Source organism: Homalodisca vitripennis, unplaced genomic scaffold (assembly GCF_021130785.1).
Source record: "Homalodisca vitripennis isolate AUS2020 unplaced genomic scaffold, UT_GWSS_2.1 ScUCBcl_14599;HRSCAF=25475, whole genome shotgun sequence".
NCBI classification, from domain to species: domain Eukaryota; kingdom Metazoa; phylum Arthropoda; class Insecta; order Hemiptera; family Cicadellidae; genus Homalodisca; species Homalodisca vitripennis.
In genome coordinates this window covers 9,585-36,867 of record NW_025790724.1, presented here as the reverse complement: position 1 = coordinate 36,867, position 27,283 = coordinate 9,585, and the positions used below count along the sequence as shown (strand labels likewise).

At 32.2% G+C, this 27,283-nt stretch overlaps 1 protein-coding gene across 1 annotated transcript; it reads left to right on the top strand.

Annotated features, from left to right (window-relative positions):
- Positions 1-1,166: 1,166 nt before the first annotated feature.
- On the top strand, positions 1,167-27,283 carry LOC124375179 (protein unc-79 homolog; the record flags this gene model as incomplete). Its single annotated transcript, XM_046833287.1, is given in 15 exon segments — positions 1,167-1,284; positions 1,379-1,548; positions 1,645-1,793; positions 3,225-3,382; positions 7,420-7,601; positions 8,623-8,827; positions 12,906-13,091; positions 15,675-15,746; positions 22,157-22,308; positions 24,295-24,416; positions 25,527-25,761; positions 26,256-26,397; positions 26,608-26,840; positions 27,054-27,141; positions 27,232-27,283. Coding segments are annotated over 14 exon segments (2,142 nt in total), but the record flags the coding sequence as incomplete, so codon positions are not given.

Genomic DNA, 27,283 nt, shown 5'->3' with positions numbered 1-27,283 from the left:
GCAAGACATAAAATATATAACAAAAATCAATTGCCATTAAAATTTCACTGTGAGTATAAATAACTGCATAAAATGTTTTTAAATACTTTTAAAAACAAACTGATTTATTATATGATTTATTTACTGTATTACTTTTAGTGTTCATACTTATTACAATTTTTTAGATATATATTATTATTACAAGTTTATTTTATTGTAATTTATTTAATAGTTTTATAAACATATCCAAAATGTACTGAAGTTTTTTTAATAAGTAACGATTCAGGACAGTCCTATCAGCTTCATGGCGATACCCAGCTTGTTGTGCTTGGCTTTTGGCCGCTGAAAGCTGTTACTTATTTATGTAATGTAAAATATTTGCACAAAGATAAATATTACTGCCAGTTATTTATCTACCACAAAAAACTGGTTGGTGTGGTTGTATGTGGAATAGTATTTTATAAATTTTGTTTCATTGCAATTACCTTATTACATTTTCGTAATTAACTAATGATTTCTCAAGCATTTAAGTATCGCTCATAATATTTATACTTTCTCACAGGAATTAGCAATTTTTGTGTGCTGTTATTGATCAAATTTGTAAAATGTAATGTAACAATTTTTAATGGAAAACGAGTGATCATTTCATTTATTATGAATCACTTAATATAATACGTCTAGTATTTATCACAGTGATGGATTTCACTGTGTTTTCAATCACCTAAAAACTTTTTTTGACTGTTTTTATTTTAAAAATAAAATAAATATTGTATCACATTCTTTAGGATAACATCTTACCGATGTTAAATGTCATAAGAAACGTTGATGTAGAAGTTCTTTAGTTTACTGTGTTATAGAGATATAAATCTGCAGCAGACCAAATCCTGCAGGTTGACATAATAATGTCTGAGTTATGCAATCATGTTTCAAGAAATTCAAATATGTTTCAAATGTATTGCAGAAGGTTATTTTCACAGACTTAGTATTAATAAAATGAATCAAAATACTAAACCAAAAGTATTTAAAATAAATAAATAGTTTGATGTATACTATTTTAAATTAATTTAAACTTGAAGTTAACTGAATGACTTTTTAATAACTTAAAATGTGTTATGATACCAAGTTATTAGTACCCCTTCAGTGTATGAGAACATCTAGTAACAGTGTTATTGGGTGTTGTCGCACAGATCATGACAGCAACAGTGGAGACAGTAATGGAACAGCTGGACCTGGCTCCAATGATCATGTCTGAGCGTGTTGTACCAGCTGTCGCTCGGGCTGTCACTCTCACAGACACCGATGTTGGTCAGTAAAAACCAAGTACATCATTACTCATTAAAAGAATCTGTAACACTTAGTTTTAAGTGAGTTGATTAAAATTCGACTTAATTGTTTTTAGCAACAGCAAAAGTACAAGTAGCAAGGCCGAACTTGGTGGGAGAGAATGATCAGCCGGTAGATGCCCCTGAGGAAGACATGGATGACTTCTGGCACACTTCTGTTGGAAAGTTTCGCTTCACAATTGAAGAGCTTCCACACCAACTGCAGTATATACACACACTTCTTAAGGTATAAAATCTAAAAATATCCATTTAAAAACAGATTATTTCAGGAGTATTTCAATAATCTAATACTGAAGAGCTTAGCAATCAATGATTGTTTCAGGAGTTACCGAAAACAGAAGAACCTGATGTTTTGTACTACATGCTCCAGTGTCTTCATCTGATGGTGTTACACGGAGATGCTCTAAACAAAGCTGTGAAAGACCACAGGGGCTTCATCATTTGGTGTCAAGAAAATTTGATAATTAAAAAGTATCAAAATGAAATTTATATTTTTGCATAAATATGTATATTTATTTATGAAGTTTTAGCTGTTAAACTGTAATATTTTTGTAGATATAAATATGTTTTTCATGGTTTTCTGTGGATACATTAGAAAACATATAGTTTTATTTATATTTTCAACAAACACAAATATTACTCTCATTAGAAAGTTTAATAAGAAAAGTATTTTTTACAATATTAATCAACATTTTAAAAATAACAGTTTTCTCACATTTTTAAAGGTTTTTTAAGAATTTATTTTAAGTGTAATCTACTAATTTTTGGGAAATTAGCCTTTATTTCAGGTAACAGTAAAATATTTTGTTAAATGACGTTTTTGATCCATACCAAATCAATATGCAATTTAAAATTTTACACAATTTGATAAAAAATATTCTTTAAATATGTGTTAATTTGGATCATTATTCAAATATACATATAATAAAACTTGTAATTTGGAAATTTATATTTGAGTAATTATGTTTTCATATAAAGAAATGTACCAGAAGGCTCACATTCAGGCACCTAAAGGTGCAAAATATCTAATACTATCAGACAGTTAGTCAGCTTTAAAGGCACTTGGCGCTTGCTACTTTGACTCAAAGATAGTATGGGAATGCAGGAGTGCACTAATGGAACTGGCAGAGAGGAACAAAGTTGTCCTCTCCAAAGATGCTCTTGTCAAAATAGGCTTTGAAAGCCTTTAGTGAATGGGACCAAAGTCAGGATTAGTTTTCACCTACAGTAAAGCTTTAGTAAATGTCTAGAAAAACAGGATTAGATCCGAGACTTGGAAAAAGGCCTAAGCAAGGAGGATATACAGTTAGTACTTGGGATGCTAACCAGAATATGGCCTTCTTCAAAAACACCTGAAGGTGGGCCAGATAGATGAATGCAGACTCTGCAGAGAGGTAGAAGAATCAGTGGAGCACATATGGCTAAATTGTCCCGATATTTGCAAATTCAGGTAAAAATCATAGGAGCTTATCTCTTGAGCCCAAAAGACATCAGAGAACAGGAGCTCTCATATCTAATAGGTTTTTGCAGAAGCCTCAGATTTGAAGGTTAAAAATAAGGGAGACACAAAGGAACTTTCTGGACTAAGTGCAGAGTCTTAGGCTCTTTCCCCTCACTAAAAAAAATCAAACTAGAGCCCACCTATGTCTCATTGGTTAGTTGTATGACACCATTTATTTTATAAAGCATTCATTTATAGTTTAGCAAAAATAGGTCTTTCTAAGTTTTGGTGAAAATATGTGCTGTTTGTGAAACTTTTTGAAATGTTTGTTTCTTATGCAACTTTTGTATTTTATGAGATAGATTCCAAGTAGAAAACATTATTCGACCTGAAAGAGATAAAATTAAAGATATTTAATGTAATGTAAGTGCTCTCGGTTGTAATGACAATATTTATTTCAGCCTATGGGACATCTGCAATGCAGAACATTCTCACATATGTGAAAGCTGTGTGCCAATTCTATTGCACTGTATCACACTACCATCTGGCTCTGACGTCTTCTGGAGAGTCATCCAGGACGAGTTTCACAGCCCTGATTGGAGAGTACGATTTGTTGCAGGTATTTTACACAATGCTTTATCATGCCTCGGCAATTAATTTTGACGTTTTGTAGTATTTTAAAATGTACAATTGACAAATTTATCAAGAGTAAACAAGTTTTTCAACAATAATTATGTGACTTTTGTGGTCCGTTGTAACCTGTGAGTTTTGAAGAAGTATGGATCAGTGCCAAATGTTTATATTAGGTTCCCATTTTTTACAACTACCCTCATTCCTCACTCAACCTGTTATGTGGGATGGGACATTGTTAATTTTATTGTCGATAGTTTTGTAAGTTGTTTTATGATACAAATACTATTACTAATCATATTTGTCTTCAAGAAACTTTCCGACTCAAGAAACACGATTTTATTCCGGGACTATAGTAGTAGGTACTACAATATTTCATTATTGGTTAATCTATGCACTCTTGAATTGACTCAGACACATGCTCTACACTCTGAAAACAATTAATTTATTGGCCAAACAGGGTTTAAAGATATTAACACTTTGTACCCTGGGCCCTTAATACATGTTTCGGCGTGGCTCCCTGGGGGTTTTATGATGATGCTTTTAAAAAAATTTGTGTTATTACAGTAATTATGTTATAAACTCATACTATATATCTTTTTAAAGATAGAGATACATACTTTTTTTAAACGTATACAAATATAAAGTTTATTTCAAAATAAAATTATTACATAATGTTGAATGTTATGTAAAAAATACAAAAAAAGTTTTTGCTACATAGCTTGTTAGCTCAGGTAGTTCGCCTTAGTGTGGTAATTTTTAAATTACAATGGTCTGAATCAAATACAAGATCTCGCACATTTTCATTTAGATCGTTCATAAAATCAATATTTGGTCCCAGGTGAGTATCAAAATCATCGTCACTTTCCGACTCGGAGTCAAACAAAAGATCGCGAATTGCATCACTTTTGATTCCATCACCCATATTATTTAAACTCGAAAATAATTAGTAAAGAATATAAAAGAAAATCAACGGAAAGTCGAGAAGAAAGAACACAGCGAGTGTAAATACAAAACAAAACACACGGATAACCTCACATTGCTTGCATTTGCCTTTACTCATTCAGTAAGAAGCTAATGTTCTGATTATTTACAAACAGTTAAATTCACATTTAGAATACATTATAATAACATTTGCTTCAGTATTTGTCGGCAAGATTTGTAGAAAACTTAGTAAGACATCACTAAGACTCACAACAACACACAACGTGAAACACTAAAAAGCAAAATGACAGTACCTACGATCAGCCGCGGAGCCTACGATCAGCTGTCTAGACTCGCTTGTAGTACGACGAAAAATATACGTATTTCATTACTAAAACGTGACCCAGGGATCTCAAAACCAACAAATACGAACTTAGACAACCAATGAACATAATCATAATGTTTGGATCCAAAAATAAGATGACTGAGCTAAATAATACAATTAAATAACACGACCCGAGCTATACTCGGGCGCCGGTAGCAGGCGCTGCTGACGCGGCCCAACCTATACTCGGGCTCAGGGTACAAAGTGTTAACAATAGACCAATAAGAATGAGAACTTACTTTTTTATGCATTACAAAGACAAAGAATAAACTATTGTTATAAATGTGATTCCTACCACACACACACACACATCATAAAACCAAAACAAACACAATCCAAACATTTAAATTCAATTTGTTATTGTATTAGTTTTCTGTTGTTGTTTATTTTGGTGCCATTTGTTGTTATTTGTTGTTGTTTAGGTGGAGTTTTGTTATATGTTTGGGTGATGGTGTGTTGTTTATTGTCTCAAACTTGTAGTAAACATAAAACCAAATTAGTCTTAGTAAATGTAAACATGTTAACAATTGGATAGATAGCTAACATAAACATTAAAGTCTTAAAAACCAATTAAACATAGAGATTGAGACAAAGATGCTTAGCAAATTTAATTAAGTTAAAAAAAAGTTATTGTTATTGTAAAGTCATATTTTATTACTCTGTAGCTTATTCTCCAAAAACACATAGGAAAGATTATGAACTTGAGAATAAAACTGCTCAGGCTGTTCCTGAAAAATTGTAAATATAGTAGCTAATCCTGGTTTTAAACAGAGCAGTGAGTTTTATGCCATTATCAATATATTCACTGACAGTAATCAGCTTAAAAGATATAGGTAGCGAAAGGAAGAAAAAAGTGAGAGGTAGCAGATAATTGTTTTATGTTTTTAGCTTTGTGCAGCTATTTTACAATATTTAGAATATTTCAATTACTGAAGTAAATGATATCATGTAACACGTATCACGTACAAGCTTGGTGGAAACACATTTTTTATCAAGTCAATTAATATTTTTATAGTGGTTGCACGTCCAGAAATGTAGACTATGATTTTAATTGAAAGGTATATTTTAACGATGTAGCGAGAGTAGTCTGAAAAAGTTTCCAACCTAAACTTGAAGATAGCAGCACTCTTAAATAAAAGCTACTGAATATCGTTGTTCACCAGTTACTCAAATACTACTCAAAGTTTCAGCCATTTTGGAACTCGCAGTTTTTATGTAACAGTCGTTTGAGTGAGTCTTTGTGAGTATTTTTGTAAAAAAGGACAAAATCGAGTATCAAGCTGTCAATAAATACTTGTTTTTGGAAGGCAGTACACCTTCACAAATCAAAGATAAGTTGAATTCTGTTATATGGGAATTCTGCCCATTTACCATAGTGTAATTTTGGGCTGTTGAAATTTAAACGTGGCCGTAAGAGCTTGGGAGATGATAAATGTACAGGATATTCAAAAAACTGCATCTACTGACAAAAATATCACCAAATGGTGCTAGACGACTGCTGAATGAAAGAGAGAGAGATAGCAGAGGTTATGAACATGTCAAAAGAATGTGTTTGTCACTTATTAAATCAACAATTTAGGCATAAGAAAGCTGTCCATGATTGGGTGTCGTGTTTGCTCACTTTAGACCAAAAATGTGTTCGAATGAACATTTCCAAGGTTTTTTTGGCACAGTTTAGGTGAAATAAATCTGATTTTTTATATTGATTAATTACTGTAGATGAAACTTGGATACACCATTATATGTCCGAAACAGAAATAAAGTCCAAACAGTGGACTGTAAAGGGGAACCGGCTCCAAGAAAAGCAAAAACTGTTTTCTTGGGATGGGAAAGTGATGGTGACTGTTTATATTTGGGATAGTCATGGAGTTATTTTAATTGATTATCTTCAAAGAGAAAAAACCTTTACAGGAGGATTCTCTGCGTCATTCCTTGACGAGTTGAAGGCAGAACTTGTGGAAAAACAACCACATTTGCAGAAAAATAAAATCGTGTTTCTGCAGGATTAGAAATCGTAGTGTCTCTCATCTCAGTGGTTGCCATGGCAAAAATCCATGAATTATGGTTTGAACTGCTTGATCATCCGCCTTATTCACTGAATCTAGCCCCAAGTGACTTTTTTTGTTTCCTCATCTAAAATTGCGCTCGGAGGACAAAGACTTTTGTCAAATGAAGAGGCACCTTTGTGAACAATTATTTTGCAGAGAAAAATGCTGAGTACTATTTGGACAGGTTACAGAGATGGAAGCATCACTGGAAGAAATGTGCAGAGTTACTAGAAGACTATGTTGAAAAATAAAAAAAGTTTCAGTAAAATTGTCTTGTATATTTATTTGTTAGGTCAGAAACTTTTCAGACCACCCTCGTTCATATAAGTGGCAAATATGCGGCAAATTTCTCTTCATACAGTAATATTTAGTTGTTCATTTTCTAGTAATTTTTCATTTACTGTTATATAATATTATACTATTGATTAAATTCAGCATTCAACTGATCAAATTGTCTATTATATATGGATAACATTATGACATCAATGATAGAAGCTGGAAATTTTCATTATATTTTTGAGAGAAAAATATCTAAAGTGTCACCACAACAAAGGATAAATATGCAAGTGAAACTTATTACAAGGATAATTGTTAGAAATATCACGCTTAAGAGTTGTTACAATTTGGACAGTGCTTGCTCTGTTGTAATATACTTTCTGGTTGTTTCAGTGGAAAGGGTAACAGTAATCGCACGGTTCATGGACTCAACCCCTCTACGGGCAGTGATGCCTCTACAAGCTGCTTTAGCTAATGCCTTCTGTTATCTTATCTCCAGTATGGATGACCCTAATATACAAGTGGCTCAGAGAGCCACTCTCTACTTAGGGACAGTGCATGACACTGCCATACAGGTGTGGTATTTCATATATTCTGTTATTAAGCTCCACTATCTAAAGTGCCTTATTCCTTATTTTAATGAAATGTAGTAATATTCCTATTTTTCTTGATAGTTAAATTCCAGTTGCATGTGTCGGTGCAGTATATTTCCTTCCCCTTAAAAACATAACAATTAATCAATAGGCATTATGCTGACCACTCAGGATTTGTAGGTATGTTTTTCAACACACTTTTTATGTTGTCAAGTTAGGCTTGGTGAGCTCATTGCTCTAGTTAAAATATGCTTTGACTAGTTAAAATTGTTTTTGTACTTGCTTAAACATATGCCTTAATGTATTTTTGTACACCTTAAAAAAAGAATGATTCCAACACACAAATCTTAATGCAGTAAATGAAATTATGTTATTAAGTAAAACCAAGCAATGATCATGAAAAGATAAATTATTGGTAATTATCAGCAGGTGTAATACTAGCTTATTTACTAAGTAAAACAATGAATGTAACTGTTCAAATATGCAGATGAGACTATGTAGGCTTCCACTATGATAGCACTGCTTAAATGGTATTTTAGTAAATGTTATTTTTTAATCTATTCTGTTCAACACATTCTTCTGTTTAAGTTAAAATCTTAAATTTTGCCACTTGTTTAGATCAAACAAACCACTGGCAGACACTGTCACCTTACGTATTCATTCACTTTAAGCATTATTTTCCAAAATAATTCCAATTTTTTATTTTAAATTAATAGAATCATTACAATTTTTCCTTTGAAATAATGTAAATATTAAAAGGCATCAAAATTTACAATGGATATTACGAAACAACAAACAGACAACAAAGTAATTTTTTATTTGTAATTTGACACATCATAGTAATATAGCATACATAAGTAACTTTAACCATTACACTTGTTACAGGTTCTGAATCTATCATTTGATAGCACTGAAGTAAATTATAGTGGTTTTTTTATTGGAATAAAAGTTTATTTTTAGCAATTAAAAAAGATTTAGTTTTTAACTGTATTTGTATTTATAGTCGCTGATAATGTGCCTGGAGACCCAGTTTGACTCTGTGATTGTGGACCGCCCTATGGTGCTCCAGTCTCTCTATCAGCTTCACAATAGTCTCAGTGACCGTAAGATTCTCTCTTGGGAATTTTTCCTCAACCGCTTTGATGCTCTCTTCCTGGAGGCACAACTCAACCTTGAAAAAACATCTGGTGATATTTCATATCTCCGAGGTGAGCTCATTTCTCCTTTAATATTGGTTGTTCCACAGGCATCATTGTTTTCCTTGTCAACAAAAATAAGCACCTAATGGTTTCCCCCCATTAAAGTCAATCAGAAAATATCTATTTCAGATGATTTAGTAATTTTTAAAAATACTTATTTCTATTATGTAAGTTTTTTTTACATGTTGAAAAATTGCCCAAACATTTAAAAGCTTTAGATATTTTGGCCTCGCAGTGGAAAAACCTATTTCAGTCAATAAAGTATGTTATACCAAAATATACCAGAAAAGAAAAAATAATATAATTTATTTTTATTTTCTATGAGGGAAACATAATATCAATTTAAAGTTAAATTATTTACAAAGTTGCAGTCTCTTAAAAGGTAAAATTCATCCATGTTGTTGATAGGATTATCTGTCACACACTTTGTCAGGTTTATCTCCAGACCCTTACCAGTCAATATCCATAAATGGTCTGTAAAATGGTTATGCTATTTGCTGCTAAATTTAGTCAGATTTCCTCTCAAAAGATGCAGGAGAAAGAGAGAGAATCATGAATAGGATGAATTTTTTATGTGGTATCTATGAAAGTTGCTATTCCTTTGTGAAGTTTTGTTATCAGCATGTACAAAACTTTTCTATATACATGTTAACAACAGCGATTATTCTTAATCCTTGAAGGTGTTCTGACATGTTTCATTTTTGCTGTAGTTTGGTAAGGATTGTCGTTTTTATAGAATCAATACTCCCTCCATGTTCACTTTTGATGTACTCCTTGTTGAGTGAAAGACCATTTATGAATAATATAAAGGGGACTATTCCTAATACAGAACCTTGGGGGACTCCTCTAATAATTTCATTTGGAGTAATGTACAACATTATATATTCTTTTTTTTCTGTATACTTAACTTCCAACTCATGACTGCAAGTAGGATTGAAAAAATTGTATTTACTCTACCAATGATTCCTAGATCTTGAAGTTTTAAAATAATTAGTTGATATCCTAAAGAATTAAAAGCTTTGCTGTAGTTTAGCACTATTCCCAATACCTAATTTCCATTTACTACCTGTTCAATTACTTATGAGTTGTTGGAGTAAGGTAATCACAGCAAATCAGAAGTCTGCATTAGTGACTGTAATTAGCTGAAGCTTTAAACTAGATCATGGACTTATATGCCATTGGATTACTTCATCGTAAGCTTATGATTTGGCTAGTAATTTATAGTACAAAAGCTAGTTAATTGTTTTAATTACGAACAGGATATCCATCATTACATTTTTACTTTTATGATGCATTGGCTGTCATTGGAGAATAGATCACTATACTGTAAGAAGCAGAATGGGTGAGGTAATCACGCCTTACTTCTATTGAAAGGCAAAGAAAAGTGGTCTGTGATCTGTGTAGATTGTGAAATTTCATGTTTGAAGTTATAGATAAAATGTTTGGTAGCCAAGTATATTGATGTCAGTTCTATATATATTATGTATGAACTGTACTTTTCCTGTGCTAGCTCATCTTCTTGGAGAAGAAGGCTAGAAATTGTCACTCCTGATTTACTTCTTACTGAATAACAATTCCTATAACATGATCTGAAACATGACACATGATGGTAATACTTGTTCCAAGGTTGTACCAACAATTTTGTCTCAGTAAGATTTGTTTACAAGTTTTAAATAATCCTCCACAAGCATTATCATCTAATTGGTATATTCCCCTTAATGAAGGCCATGGGACATCTTCATTAGGTAGTTGGCTCTAGTTCGATATTAGGCAAGAAAGGAACTTGGATTGTATCAACCAAACTTTTGGTACTCTTCTATTAAACTGAATCTCCGTCAGCAGTGGCGTAGCGAAGGGGGAGGTCCAGGGGGTCCGGACCCCCCCCCCCGAAATTTTAAGACATTAAAAAATGAAGCATGGAGCAGGAGAAAAAAAAGGAGAGTTATCATTACTCTTGTCTACAAACATTAAATTGATCGATTTAATTGATTAAAGTGACCGTTGTTAAAAATATAATTGTCCTTTCGTTTAAATCATAAAGTATCGGATAGTGTAGTGTAATCACGGTATTTCTATAGGGCACGATCACGTGACGTCGCAAAGTAACCTGAATCGTAAAAACGGCGAACAGTTTAAATTAGCGACCACTTCGTTCAAATTCGTCTTGGGGACGTAAATTGACCGCTTAGAATTAAGTTACGCCGTTGATTTTAGGTGTCATTAAACTGTAGACATGTATATAATTATCGAAAAAAAAAAAAAAAAAAAATCACTTTTGGTCGGAAAATACACTTGAAAAACTCTACTGATTAGAACTTCAACTAATTTGGACTTCAGTGATTGAGGTAAACGTGGTTTTTTCGGTTGAGTTAGGACGACGATTTTTGTTATCATTAAACTGTACACTGTACCTATATAATTATCGAGAAAAAAATCACTTCCGGTCGGTAAATACCGAAGAAAAGCTCTCTACAGATTCAAGTTTTGACGATTTTGGATTTCACTGGTTGAGTGGTTGAGGTAAAAAGTGGTACTTAAAATTATGTTAGAACAATGATTTTGGGTATCAATTGAACGCCGACTAATACATATATATTATCGAAGAAACAATTGAAAAAAATCACTTCCGGTTGGAAAATACACCGGAAGAAACTCTACTGATAAGAAGTTCTGACTACTTTGGATTTCACTGGCTGAGGTATTATTTCATTGTCCTTAGTATATTCCGATCGGAAGTGATTATTTTTGTTTTTTTTTCTTGATAATTTTTTTTTATATTTATTAGTCTGCGTTGCATTAATACCTAAAATCAATGTCGTAACATAACTATAAGTACTACTTTTACCTCAACCACTCAACCAGTGAAATCCAAAATCGTCAAAACTTGAATCTGTAGAGAGCTTTTCTTCAGTATTTATCGACCGGAAGTGATTTTTTTTCTCGATAATTATATAGTTAGTCGAGTACAGTTTAATGATAACAAAAATTGTCGCCCTAACTCAATCAAAAATACCATGTTTACCTCAATAACTGAAGTTCGCAGTAGTTGAAGTTCTAATCATTAGAGTTTTTCATGTGTGTGTTTCATGTGTATTTTATTTCCGACCGAAAGTGATTTTTTTGATTTTTTTCCGATGATTATGTACTCGTCTACAGTGTAATGATACAAAAAATCGTCATTATAACTCATTCATAAACAGCTCAATCAGTGAAATCCAAAGCAGCTGAACTTCTAATCAGTTGAGTTTTTCCGGTGCATTTTCCGACCATTAGTTTGATCTGTACCCGATCCCTCGGATCCCCGGTTTTGGACCCCCCCCCGAACGAAATTTCTGGCTACTGTCTCCGTGTAAGGTGTAATGTGTGGAGGCATTTTTCACCTTATACAAATTTGCCTCGATTTATAAGAAGGTGGTTTTTAATCTCTAAGACAACAAGGACATAGTAATTACATTTATAGCTCAATTCCATGCCTCATAAGAGACCGTTAATTACGTATTGGATTATCTGATCTGGATTAAAGAGACTAAAGATCATGCAAGTGATTTTTAAACAACCTAAATGGTTTAGTTATCAGTCTTGGGAATAAGAATCTGCTAAATCTGCTACAATAATCTAATTGACTTTTTACAAGGTCAGTGGTCGAGAAGTAGACTGAAAATAAATAAGAATTTATCCAAAATCATTGGATGGTTTTAGAAAATGTTCAACAGGAAACTTGTCTTTTGGGTAAAATCACTAAAGCACTTAACACATTTGTATTTTATTAAATATATCTGGAGAGTCACTGTTAATTGGTCAAATTTGCCTTTTGTTCGGTTTACAGATTATTCATGAAAACACACACACACACACACACACACACACACACACACACACACACACACACAATTTCAAACATCACATTATTACTCTAGAAGCTGCAAAACAAATATTTATAACTAAAATAAAAATTATGTTTTTTTACCTTTATAATATTTTCTCCTGTAGTAGGAACAGGATAGAAAATTCAAATTATGTTCATTCACTCATAAATAATACTCAAATCTTGAAACATCTAGTAGAGTATTTCGCACTTCTGACATAGACCTGCGCAACACGGATATGAAGAGTGAGACGTTCATGCGCAAGTTGCAACGTGCCCAGGAAGCTCTGTCTCAATCAGATGGTAGCTCCACCAAGACTCTGAGTGCCAGTTTCGGAACTAAATGGCCGTACAAACGCACTATGTCTGCCCCTGCCTCTATGGTGCCCCGTCAAGACACCAAAGAAGGTGAGTTTCTGTAGACAAAGATTTCAATGAAGAAAATTAACATATTCATAATGCAGATAACAAAGCTAGTAGCGCTTCTAAGCATCGAGTTATGTGCTGCGCGCATTGCAGATTATGCAAACTAGAGTCAAAAGCCATAGAGTTTTTATTTGAAAGTTTACGTTTGATTGGCATGTTCAGAAATTAATCTTATAAAAAATAAAGCATAATAAAAAGCATGCATTTTGAGTCTATAAACTTGGTATTTCAATAGAAAGTGTTCTCTTAATGAAATTGAAAGCACAACTTAAATCCTGTTATAGTTTCAATATTTAAGGTTCATTAAACATTAATTCGAAAGTAGTTGTTTCCTTAACCCTTTTAGCGCCAAGCCAGTTGGGCATGTCACGTCGTATCACGCCAGAGTTACTGGTCCGGATCGTCCCATTGAGGCCTTTGCTTTATTTGCACACATGTTTGGCGTAACATTCTGTGTGGACACCAAGTTTGCAATTTGAACACACCATTCTTGATAGTTTTCTTTTCCCTTCTGGATTATTTTTTCGTGAACAAACACTGCAATTTTTTTACTTTCATATCTGGAATTTTTCAAAATCTAAACTTTCCTCCGGGTGCATCTCCACCATCTCTTCCTGTCAGCAGCCAGTGACTCAATGACCTCAACCATAAAATCATAGCGAGTGAGAGGTTTCTGGGTGTTTAGTTTATATAAAACATAAGAATTCAGGGCCATCCGTCCAATAATGTTAAAAATAACTTTTTTCCAGGGTTTGAGGGACTTACGCTTGTCTAAATAAGTATATAACATTTGGTCGGTGCCGTCAATTCCACCCATCCCCATGTTATATTGATGTACGATCATTGGCTTAGTTTTGATAATAAGTCTCCTATTACTGTTAACTGTACATCTAACAGATTTTGCTTCACAGTTGGTCGACATAACAATCAATTGTGATTTGTTGTAGCAGTAGGACGTGTCGTGTGACAACCAGTGCCAGTGTCTTCTAAATAATGCAATTTTATTCACCATTTAAACTAAACACAGTAATGGAAATATAATAAATCAAGTATATTCTTGAAGCAAATATTGTTTTGCAACAACTACATTGATTTTATTAAAATTGGTCGGTAAATTGTAGTGCATTTAACGAAAATGTCGAGAGCCAATATAATGGCCCTCGGCGCTCAAGGTCCGACCCTGCCTGAGTCAATATATTGGCCCTTGGCACTCCACCACCAACCTAGCTCGAGCCAATATATTGGCCCTTGACATTTTATGACATGACTGGTTGGGCCAATATATTGGCCCTTGGTGCTAAAAGGGTTAACAGTTTTGAAGAGAATACTTCATGCACTTTTTAATTGTCTGTTTAAAAGAGGGTATTGTGTAAAAATACTTGGTATTCAAGGAAAGGAAAGGAAAATTAATCCCATAATAGTTTTATATTAATGCATGATTAATTATTAATACATATATATGCGAAGATCACCTCTGAATAATTGAACTTGAGAACCAAGGCCAATATAAATAGTCAGACGTTCATAATCTTCATCAGCCATCGAGACTGAGAAGACATCATGCATGATTATATAAGGGATAAGAATTTATATACTTTTGAATAGTGTATGACATGTTAAATCAATTTCGTAGGTAATGTTGTATAAACAATATAATCCTTCTGATACAGTTAAATAATAAATTCATATTAGATCCTATAAATTTTGTTTATTCTATGATTAAAAATCATGTATAAAACTTTAAAGTAATATTGTAAAACACTGTTATGACTTTTACTGTTACATTAAAATTAATTAAAGACTTTTGATATTGTATGGAAGTTTTCTTGAGCCAATATGAATTCAGAACTTTTTGTCTTAATGTTGTTTCAACTGCTGCAAGTATATCTTGTTTCTAATTTTTATATTAAGCATAAAAGTAGAAAAGTACTATTTCCTTTCCATATAAATTCATGTAACTGAGATATTAGATAGCCCATGCATAGTCAGTACTAGGTAAAAAAAATCAAATTTTTATTTTTCTATTTTGTGCTTGATTAAATGTTTGTAATGATAAAAACAAGTTATGAGATAGCATTACTGTATATATATCCCAAGAATTTATCATACAATAATATGTCCTAAAAGTGCCGGAACAGTTCAATATCTTTTTATCCATTACAGATGGAGATACAAATCATTCCTTGTTCATATGATCAGTACAGAGGAACTATGCCTTCCCCCCTAACAACTTGTGTATATATATATTAGCCTAAAGTTTTACAGTTAGTTATCTGAAGTTTTTACTGACTGAAATAGTATAGTTAAGCACAAAACAGTATAAACAAAGCTTGACTCCAGAAGTAATATTCATGCAACTATCCAAAAATGTTATTACTTCTAGTAATGCTTATTGCTACAAACATCTTAATGGTGATTTGAGCTACTGGATTTATATGGAACAGTATTTGCTTTTACAACATGCCTTTTGCCTACAGTACTATTTTAATATTGAAGTAAGCTGTCAAGTGTGTCTGGAGGTGTAAAGTTGAGCAGGCATGCAGCTAAGCAAGTGTTTGTGTACAGAGAAGGAGAAAGTGTACAGCCGCCAGTATTCTGCACCAATTCTGAAGCGGAAAAGTTCTAGATTTGGACTGGGTCAGTTCCTAGGCTGTATGCCCCAAAATAACACTGTACTGCTGCCAGGTAGCTATAGACTATGTCCCGCATTGGTGTCCCTGGAAGGCCCCTGCTTCGCATGTTAGCTGCATGGTCCGTGTCTCGTTACCATTCTACAAGACGTCTGTCTGCAGTGGATTTGTGTTACATGTCAACTAATATACGTTTTAACAGTTGATTGTTATTCATTCATATGTTTTAAAAAACCCATAAAAATCATTACTTTTCAAACATTCATTTTAAAGTTTTCAATTAAGAGAAAAGTAGTGAAGAACCTAACATTAAAAATAAGCAATAACAAACAAATCATGTTATAAAATAAAAATTACATTATATATTGTGCTGAAAATAATATTGTCAAGCATTCAATTTGTACAAGTGAACAAAACATAGTTTAATTCAAACTAAAATAAACAGATATTTCATTGGTCCTTAAAGAGTTACACTTAATATCTTGTTTGCTGGTTGGAAGCATCAAATAATCAATAATATTATTATTATACTGTCCATCCATATTATTTTAGAATCTAATAAAAGTTTCAAAACAGATATTTTATTTATTTGATAAACTAGATTCAACCAAATGTGGAAAAGTTAGATTTATGTATAGATTTACCTTTGTGACAACTTACTAATACCTGATTGCAATTGTATGTAATTTGCCAACAATAATGTATGTTGTAGATTATATGGTCTCATAGCTTCTGTAGTTTAATGTTAAATAACTCTTATCGTGGTCTGCTCAATTAATGGTTAAAATGGGGTTTATTATTATTTAATAATGATTTTTGTTATATGCTCAGTTGGGGGATGAAGTGTACATAAATTCGTACAATTTCTGTAATTCTATCCATTATCTCCCATTTGTTTGTGGAGATTATTACTAGTTTATTAATTTTCTATGGCCTAGAGATTTATAAATATACCAGAGCATATATTTAGCAATCTCAACACTCAAATAAAATTGTTTACTTTCTGACAATACTTATAATACTCTAACATAATGTATTTTTCATTTCCATTATACTAATTTTCAATAAAATATAACACTTTGTTAATTATCTGCCATGTTAAAAGGGGAGCCCGAACGCCATTTAAACATAATGTTAACTGTGGGACACATTACTCAAAGACTAAAAGAGATATCTAGATGAAACTTTTACAGTACTTAGAGGACACCTTTTGCTAGGTTGTGGTGAGAGGATTTTTGAATACAACTAATAATAATATTATTTCAATTTTTTTTTTATTATACTTTATTTTTACAAATTTTATTTAATAAAAAAATCAATATCTCAAAAGTTAGTGACTCAATTCAAATATGCTCTCTCAGGAAACTAGTTTAAGCCCATATAAAGATGTCCTGAAAGTTTCATTGGTCTACCTTTAATACTTTTTTACTTATGTGTCTTCAAAATATTAAAAATGCAACTTTCGGAAAATCAACAAAAACTAAAATAAAATCATATTTTTGCTATTTACTCACACTTAGTGCCCTCCAGCAGCATATGCTGGATTGTCTGGGTCTTCTGCATCTTGGTACTGGTCCTCAAGTCTCCTTTTAAGCAAGGTCCTGCTCTGTCTGATCTTTTTTTCCAATTCTTCTGCGGCCTTTTCACTTTTATGTATTCGGTATTTGTCTAGGCGATGCATAGCCTCAATGAAGTGCTTACCTAATTGTAGCCCTAGGTGCTCAATTACTTTACATTTGCTTGAATAGCCATCATTGAAAGACAATACAGCATCTTGGGCACCAAATTTTAATGTTGGTAGGCCTACGAAGGTCCTTTTAGGCACACGGGTCCAAATAAGATTATTCAAGGCCTCGTTTGGGTTTTGTGTTTTACCAGCTAAGCATTTTTTTAACAATTCAGGGTTAGAGAGATCTCTAAATATTGGCTTTACTTCTGACATTATGATTTCAGGAAGGTGAAAGTGCTTGTCGTTGTCATATTCTTTGCACTCGATAACTGCAATGTTGTACTTACACCACATATCAGGTTCTTTAGGACAGAGTTCATGACTTGGCTCATTGTTACTTGACATGACATGAAAGTAAGTGGCCCAGACTGCTTTTTTCATATCATTCAGGCTGTGACAATTCCTTCTTATAGCTAGGCCATAAAAAATCTGAAGCTTTTGAACAGCTAAATCTGTTAGTCGATATTTTCCCGAAAGCGGCTTACCATCAGCAAGCTTTGTGTTCTTTGATTTCTGTTTCAGTGTACGCAATCAAGTTCCCATTCTTTTTTGAATATGCCCTATACACTCCAATTTACTTATTTTTATATCCTCACCATAGGGCATATACTGAAAAAAATAACTAGTAGCACTATAAAAAGTAAAATGATGCTAAACACAAATGTTGTTGCAAATATCTGCTAAAAATTACGTTGCAAGCATACATTCAAATAATGTTCTATCTAATTTAGAGCTTTATATATATGAAGTGTTATATATCACTGGAAAGAGGAATTTCTAGAGAATAATAATCAATAATAATCAGAAAATGTATTAAAAAAAATTATTTGGCGTTTGGGGTGCCCTTAATACCAAGACATTGGTTGATTGTTAAGTATTAAAACCGCTTTATATGTTTACAAATTTGCACATTTTGTGTGGTAATTGAATTTTATATTAATATTACTATGCTTTCATTGTTTTTATTCCCTTTCATGTTTAGAATATTTTACATTTATAATGCTATGGAGTTTTTATGTGTTCTGTATGTGATTTACTCTTTAAGGGTCTTTATTCTGTTACAGGACAAACATGAATCAAATGGGAGATTTATACATCTCTGACATTTTGTTTTCATGCTCATAACATTATTTTGGCATTCAAGCAAAATTTAATCTGAAAATTAAAATATATAGACGAGCTATCGCTAAATATAGTTAATAACAGTAATATGTTTTAATAAATAAATAGGATGAAGAATAAACACCTCATTAAATGTAAATTTAATCAAATAAAATCCTTTCAAAATAATAGCATATTGCACATTTTCTTAAAGTTAAACTTCAGGAGTAATTGTGTTTCATAGGTTACCATTATCACTAGTCCTCAACTAAAACCAATACATGTCTCTTAAACTGGCATGGTAATATCAAATATGTCTTCTTTTCAAATATCAAAGTATAAACATGGTTTGTCTCCTGGATTGATGTTTTACTATAAATAAATAGGTTACATACCTTTACCATTGTCAATTGTGTTTTTACTAGTGATTACTAGTTTAGAACTTCTATCCCATTTTAAAATCGAGATGTATCTATTTTGTTGTTGTATGACAATTTAAACTTCAGTTAAGTTGTTCAATTTTTAATAGATTTTACACCCCTATAAAACCCTCTGTTATAAACAGAGTTTTATTGTACAAAACTAACTTCATCGAAGATACATCTGATAACCATATTCTCTCCAATATGGTTATATAAATATTTCATTAAAACTACTTTGCGAACACTAGTCTTTGTAAAGTGAGCTTTTAACACCACTGGTTTGAAAAACCATTTATAATGTAAATCATTGAATTATTCTGGTATAAATATAACACAAGGTATCCATACATTCATGCATTGTCCACAAAATGAGCTGAAAGCCAATTTATGTTGTATAAGCACAAAACGTGGATTTTCTTAAACGAACACTAAACAGAATAATTATATCACTGTCATACAACTAGAAGTTTTTACTTCTGTGTATTTAAGATCTGTACATGCTGAGCTGATGTTGATTTAACATTTAGTTATGTGTCTTGAATGTTTGTTTTAACGTGTCAATCTAAAAACTATGATCCGATAAAAAATTACCATTTCATATTTTTAACACTTTTGATACCCTCCCATTTTTACCTGTACATCAAAACTAGCACAGTTGATGATTAATTTCTATCTGAAATGAAAATTTCTCTATCGATTTCAAGAAAAACCAGGTTATGTGCTTATATGACATAAATTAGCTCTCAGCTCCTAACATGTAGTCTGTACAATGCTCTTAATTGCAGGTGATACAATATTACATAAAAAAAAATTAATTCGCTCTCTTTAATCTTTAGTTTATTTTATATCTAATGAATGGTAAAATCGTATGAAACAAGCTAATTAACTCAATTTTTGATTTATTACTTTTTCCCTAGAATCTAAGTGAAAATTTAGAATTACAAATAGCATATACTTTCTAAGACATTGTTGTCATCTTAAAAAAAGAAAGCATTCCTAAATCCATTAAAAATACAATCAATTTCTTTTAACTAGTGTTAAATTCTTTTCTCTTGTTTTTACAGACTCCCTTTCAAAAATAAGCTTTAAAGTACTTGACACTTTGTATTAACTTTCAGAGTCACCTAAAGCAAGGTAGGATATATGAGGGTGGTCTGAAAAGTTTCTAACCTAACAAAGACACAAGACATTTTTTCTGAAAATTATTTTTTTATTTTTCATAGTCTCCTTGTAACTCTGCACACTTTTCCCAGTGATGCTCCCATCTTTGTAACCCATCCAAATAGTACTTGGAATTTTTCTCTGCAAAATAATTGTTCACGAAGATGATTTCCTCTTCATTTGATGAAAATGTTTGTCCTTCGAGTGCAATTTTTAGATGAGGGAAAAAGAAGTCACTTGGGGCTAGGTCTGGTGAGTGAGGTGGATGGTCAAGCAGTTCAAACCGTAATTTATGGATTTTCGATATTGCAACCGCTTAGGTGTGAGACGGTACGTTGTCTTTGTGAAATAAGATTTCAGCAGGCGATCAACTCACTCAAATGACTGTTACATAAAATCTGCGCTTCAAAAATGGCTGAAACTTTTGTGAGTAACTGTCAACGGAATGAACAACGAAATTCAGTAGATATTAATTTTCAAGTGCTGTCATCTTCACGTTTAGGTCAGAAACCTTTCAGACCATTCTCATATGATACTAGGAACAAAAATAATTTAATTTCATCATATCACAACCTAGAATTTTAAAGAAAGAAAACTTCTTATACAGCGTAAACTTTTATAGTAAAAGTCCAAATTTTATTAAATACATAGATGACAAGGAGTTTCGATACATGTTAAAAGACTTTCTGACAGAGCAAGCTCTTTACTCATTTAAAGAATTTGATGAGCTGACCAGTATTAAGGAACCTTAGATCACTTTGGCTATATTAGTTTTAACGGATTGTATTTCAGTGTGACACTATTCATTGTAAAAAATTGTAAATTGAGTAAAGATATAATTGATTGATCTGAGTACACCATACCTGTTGTGTAAAGGCTTCATTGAGGTTGCATGCAAAATTTCTAATCTATACCTCATTTAATTCTCGGGGTGTCCTGCAGGCAAATAGACATTCATCAGCAATGAAATTGGTCCAAAACTTACGTTCAGCCAAATTCCATGGTTGAACATGCACCGTCACAGAACAAAAATTTTTGTCTACTTAGAAATTAAGTTTCATGAAAAATTTAAAGTGTTCGGATGATATCTTCCTGAAGATGTCTTGCCATATGATATATTCAGATGTTTGTTCATTAAGTTCTTTCATAACAATGTTCTAATAAAAGTTCTGGTGAGCTAGGGAGAGTAATACAATGCAAGAGTACACTGAATTAAAACTTTTCACTGATTTTTAACATTGAATAATCACCCTATTATTTTTTTTCTACTCTATGGATGAAAAATATGTGACATCACATGTTCAAATTACATAAAGTTGTACACAGTTTGTTTAAAAATTTATTTATTCTGCTATTTTTTTGTTACCATCATGGTTACCGGTAAGACTCATCTAAATATATTCACTAACGCTCAGCCACATCCCATGGAGTGACTTTCACCATCATATAACTCGATGTTGTTGAATGAAATTTTTCCAGCCTCTCGAGTGATAAGCTTCGCTTAAGCTCAGCCAATAAATAAATTGACCTAAGTGACTAAAAATAATATAACATTAAAGTTAAACTTAGCAGTTCTTACATACAAATTGTTGAATCTTTGCCCTCCTTTTTCTAATATTAGATTATCTGGCAAATTTGTAGTTCTCATAGATTATCTGGCAAATTTGTAGTTCTCAGGTGGCTGTCCAACTTACAAAACCACTGAAGTAATTTTACTGTGTGCATTTCGCACAGTATAGGCTTATTAAACAGGATTAGAAATTCTGTTTTCAACTCATCTTAAAACTGTTTATTTATAATTAATTAATCAAATGCTTTTCAGATATACCAAAACACGACATGCATGTTTGATCATGTGGAATTAAATATGAGATGCATGCTGGATTCAACTGAATCATAAATGTTTTTGTGTGTTATATGTTACGTGCTAGCTTCCTGAGTGTTATTTTAGGGCCTGTATATTGTTTCCTAAATACTAATATTCTCTATGCTTGTATCTTACAGATGGCCACATTCATGCTATGAGTGCTTCCGTCGCAGATGACAGCAACTTGGCAGGTTTCATGCATCGAGTTGTGGATCTGGAGGAATCTGACAGGGAAACTATGCACCTTCTTGTATTTTTGTTGATGCAGTTTTTGTCCCGCTCAGATCAGGTATTTTCTTTTATAGCAGTGGAGAGAAATTTATTACAGGTTTAAAAATATAAAATTGTATCTAAAACCTTCTGGATATCACCTTCCTTGTATTGAAAATGTATAGTTCTAACAAATGTGGCAAACTTACGATGCATCAGAAGGTATAAATATACAGGGTGATTGACAAAGATATGCAGAAACTGTGGTAACTCATTCTACATGTAAAAATATGAAAAAAGTTTATATAAACATGGATCCAAAATGCTTTGTTAGCGAGTTATCGCTAGTGAAAGATTTTGCTTGGATCTCAGCTCATCATGTGAAATGATGTCTTCCTGAAATTCTGGTAAGGTAAATTAAGAGGCGAATTCAATAGTTTATTATTGTTTTTGACCTGTTCAATTGAATAAAATAGGTCCCAAAACTAACCCAACCAAATAACCTATATTAACCTGTAGTTGTGTTTTGTTTTTTTTATTTTTGGAGTTGTTACGAGTACATTTGGGTTGCTTCGTTAAGTAGTTTTTGAGAAAACCAATGTGAAATGCAAAAAACAGAGTAAAAAACAGCTTTTAATCTTTGGGCAACAATAACTTTGCTATTTGACTTAGAAACAGATCAAAATTTTAATAAAATTTGTAGCAGATTTTATTCTGAACAAAACGGCGTAAATAAAGTACACAGAATGCGAATAGATGTTTGATTAAATGAATTTTTATTCATACAGTACAAAGTAAAATTAACCAGGAAACATTAATCTAAACTTATTAAACCAGATTACAGTACATTTTCAAAATCATCCCTTCTGATTTCAATACATTTTTCTGCTTGTTTAAGGCTGACTCTTGTTGCTTTCCATAATTCATAAGGGCTTTCCTTTAACTGCGTAAACGCTTGGACCTCATAAACTTTCTCCTTCATCCATCCCCATATGCAAAAGTCCAACGGCGTATGATCTTGTTTAGAAATGCGTCTTGTACTAATACCTGGAGTAAGCAGTAGGGAGTGATCCTGTTTCCTGTACCATAAGGAATGTAACACTAATTGTTCTAGCATTTGGAATTCTGTTGTAAGGGTTACGTTGTCTATATGCTTCAAAAGAGGTCTAGCACTGCTTTCACATACACCATATCAGTGCATTATTCACTTGTAGATAAGTGTAGGATTACTACTCTAACAATTTAATAATTACTATAGACAAAACAATAGTTACAAGGACTGAAACAATTATTACAAACAGAACAATACGCACATGGACTGGAACTCAATTGTTAGCTCTACAAATTATTTGAATTCTACAATTAAAAAATCATCATGGTTGAACAGCTGCTTCTTGTATTGCTAACTTATGAAATAAAAATTTCCCACAAAACGTCACTCTGTGTTTTTAAATCAAATTAAATCAAGTCATACAGTATCTCAGCAGCACCTGAATGCACTGCTAAAATCAATCTACTCTATGAAATAATTTTTCATTTAAGAATTGAAATTTACAATTTCTTAATAGAAATTTAATCTGTTTAATGGGTAATTAACAAGTTATTGTCAGTAAAAAATTTCAAAGGTGTGCTGTACTGTTATGAATACAAATTAATGTAATAAAATATCATCATATATTCACTTTGCTGTTTACTTTTTTACACTGTTTTGTTCAAAATCAAATTTTATTCAAGTTTCATTAGAAATTTTGACCTGTTTCTTGGTGAAATATTAAAGTTATTTTTGTCCAAAAATGAAAAAAAACCTGTTCTTTCACTCAATTATCTGCATTTGACATTGGTTTAAAAAAATATTTAACGTAATGGATTGTTTTGTTACATATAGAATAATGTAAAAATAGCTTTTTGAGTCTTTGACTTCACAACACACATTTTAATATAATATATTTTCTTAAGTCAAGAAAACAAAAAATGTATGACTATTTTGTATTTTTTTAGTTTATGGAGTTGTTATTAATTTATTGTTTACTTAAAGAATTGTTACCACATAGTTTTTTTTTTTAAGGCCTATCCTAGTGACGAGAAGTACCAAGCCAAAACTCAGACAATTGTACTGCGCCATCTTTATCTGCTTCTTGGCTACAATCAAAATGAGAGGGGTTTCCATGTGCCTCCAAATCGACTGAGGTAAGTTAAACCATAATAATTCACTTATTACATTAAATTTAATAAAAGGAAACATTGTACTTGCAAGTAAAAAATCAAAACGATTATTTACACTGAAATTGTTCAAATATAATATGGAAGACTATCTAAGTTATGTTTGGCATACAAGTAAAGAGGTAGGTAAAATACTATTTTATTTTGTGAAAAATAACCTTTAGTACCAGTGATACCAACCAAATTTTATCCTATTGTCTTTTTATGTGAAGATCAAGAAAGCACTCCCATGTCAAAAATAAGTAACTTACAAGTTATTTTAAATAAATTAAACAAACTTGATCAGAAATTGTTAAAAACATTGAATTATATATTTGTTTTTAAGATTATGTAATTATACAGCACTTTTAGATCATTGAATATAATTTATTTCAGGGTTCTGTACTTAACATTTCCTTCTATACCTTTTATTAGAACTATTCTAGATTATGACTATAAGACATCAAACTTATTTTAACATTTGAGCACCATTTTGTAAACTTCATGTACTCAAACTTTTTTTCCTCTTCTATTAATTATGATAAAATTATGTAAAAGTAATAAATTACGATACAAGCCAAACATAACTTCAGTAGTCTTCCATCTTAAATTTGACAAATTGTAGCATTATAATTCCCTTTAATTTAAACTTGTAAGTACAATGTATTATTTTATTAAATGTAAGAAGTGAATTATTTTTTAATATTGGCATTTGTCTTTGGATCAAGAAGGAAGATATGTGCTACTTCACATACTGGTATTATTTTATAACTTACTTTCTTATTTTAATAAACTTTTAAAAGTCTAATGCTTGTTGGTTATAGATATGAGTGGATAAAAAGTAAAATATAGTAGGTAAAGCTTACAAAAAGATGCTAAGTGACAATGTTCTGACAATCTATTTATTTAGATCTATAAGGTTTGACAGCGGTTCCATTTTTATTAGGTTATTAATTATGTTAGATGGAGGATTTAGAAGTGTTTAAAAAGATACTCATATAACATGATGTGTTTTATATTGTGTGAAGTAATAATAACACACATAATGGAACTATGTCCATTCAGAGTAGACTGATCAGAGTATAAACAATGTTACAGACAATCTCCTGTATTCAATGTATTCATCGCCAACCTGCCACAGTTACTGGACCAGAATCATCTCATGGGTTGGATGGTGATCCCGACGTGTACAGTGCTGCTGCAGTATTGTCCCTGTCCTTCTCACCACAGCACTGAGTGTCAGCCTCACCCTCACCCCACCTACAGCCTCTGGTATCTGGAGCCTCACACTCGGCGCTCATGGCTCATGGCCCTTCTTGTCATCCTCTACAAGGTTCACCATTATTTGGTTTCTGTTCTGGTAACATTATTAAGTTTAGTTAATAAATGATAAAAAGTTTAGTTACCTTTGAATTTAACTTAAGATTCCTGCTATTAAAATGTTAAGCGAATTTAATATTTAATTGTTTTCTCCAAAGAAAGCATAACTCTTGTAGTAATATTAAACCTACTAAAAATTATTAAAAATCACATCATTTTGATTAAAATTAAAACTTGAAATATATATAATCTAATTTCTCTTTTTAATTTATTTAAAGCTGGAGATTTTCATGACAAACTGTCAAGGTGATACAAAATGTAGCAGCTAGAATGTAGAATAAAATTATGTTTCATAAAACGCAAATTTAATTTTTGTAATGAAGTAAATGTGAGCCAAAACAATATTATAGCTGAGTATATTTGAATATATTGTAAATATAAAATTATTCATGTTTCCAGAAAAATATGAGTTTTTTTGAAGAGTGAAGAAAAGTAATTTTGTTTCAGTATCAATATAATCAACAACCATTATGTTCACAATTGCAAGCATTAGTGAAGATTGTAATAAACACACTGGACTCTCAACACCACATATGTCGCAGGATCCCCCCTACAGTAGTCATGGGTGGTCCTCCATCTCGTTCCAGAGGTAAGAAATTAACAACTCTATTATATGAGTTTATCTAAAAATCATATAATTTACTTTATACATCGTAATATATTAATGAAAAAATTGCCTCTATTCCTTACTGTCTTCAGACATTGTATAATTGTGTGTGTGCTATGCTGAATTTTTAAATAACATTATAATACTTTATATTGCTACACATTGTACAAAGTTTAACATCCCCTGATGCAGATGTCAGTCAGCCATCTCTGGGTGTAGAGGGGGAGCACGGACCGAGGGAAGGGGTGGAAAACACCTCCCCTCTCTCCTATGTATTCAGGAGCCGATGGCTCAGGTCATGTATCGGTCAGCACATGTCGAGGAAAAACCTCTGCCGTCTACCACCAGAAGTCTCCGGGGTCCATGGAGACCCACTGGGAGGAAGATGTACACTCCCTCAAGGGCAAGAGGAACCTGGAGGCTGGGTATGTTTCTCAGTGAAAACCAAAAAACGTATTTTAAAATGTAACGAGTGAACAAGTATGTACAAGACATAATAGTGACGCAAAGATTGTTTGTTAAAATCTTGTGTTGATTCTTCAGAATATGCATAATATTATATTGATAGACTTGTTTGTTTTAAAGTTTGGCATTTATTCTGAAATATTCTTGCATTCTCATACCTGTTTGCTTTCCAGATACTCCACAGAAGCTGAAGAGACAGAGTCTGAACTTGCGGCAATCCCTGAAAGCAAGTCTGACAGCACAGCTCATGGCAGTTCACAGGTACTGCTATCCCTGGTGCATTTATACCGACTGATTATTATACTGTACTATTGGGTATACCAAGTATACAACTGCCTATTTCTTTTCAAGGGTTCATTTGAGGATGATAGAGCTGAGGATGTGGATGGGAAGAAAAAAATCA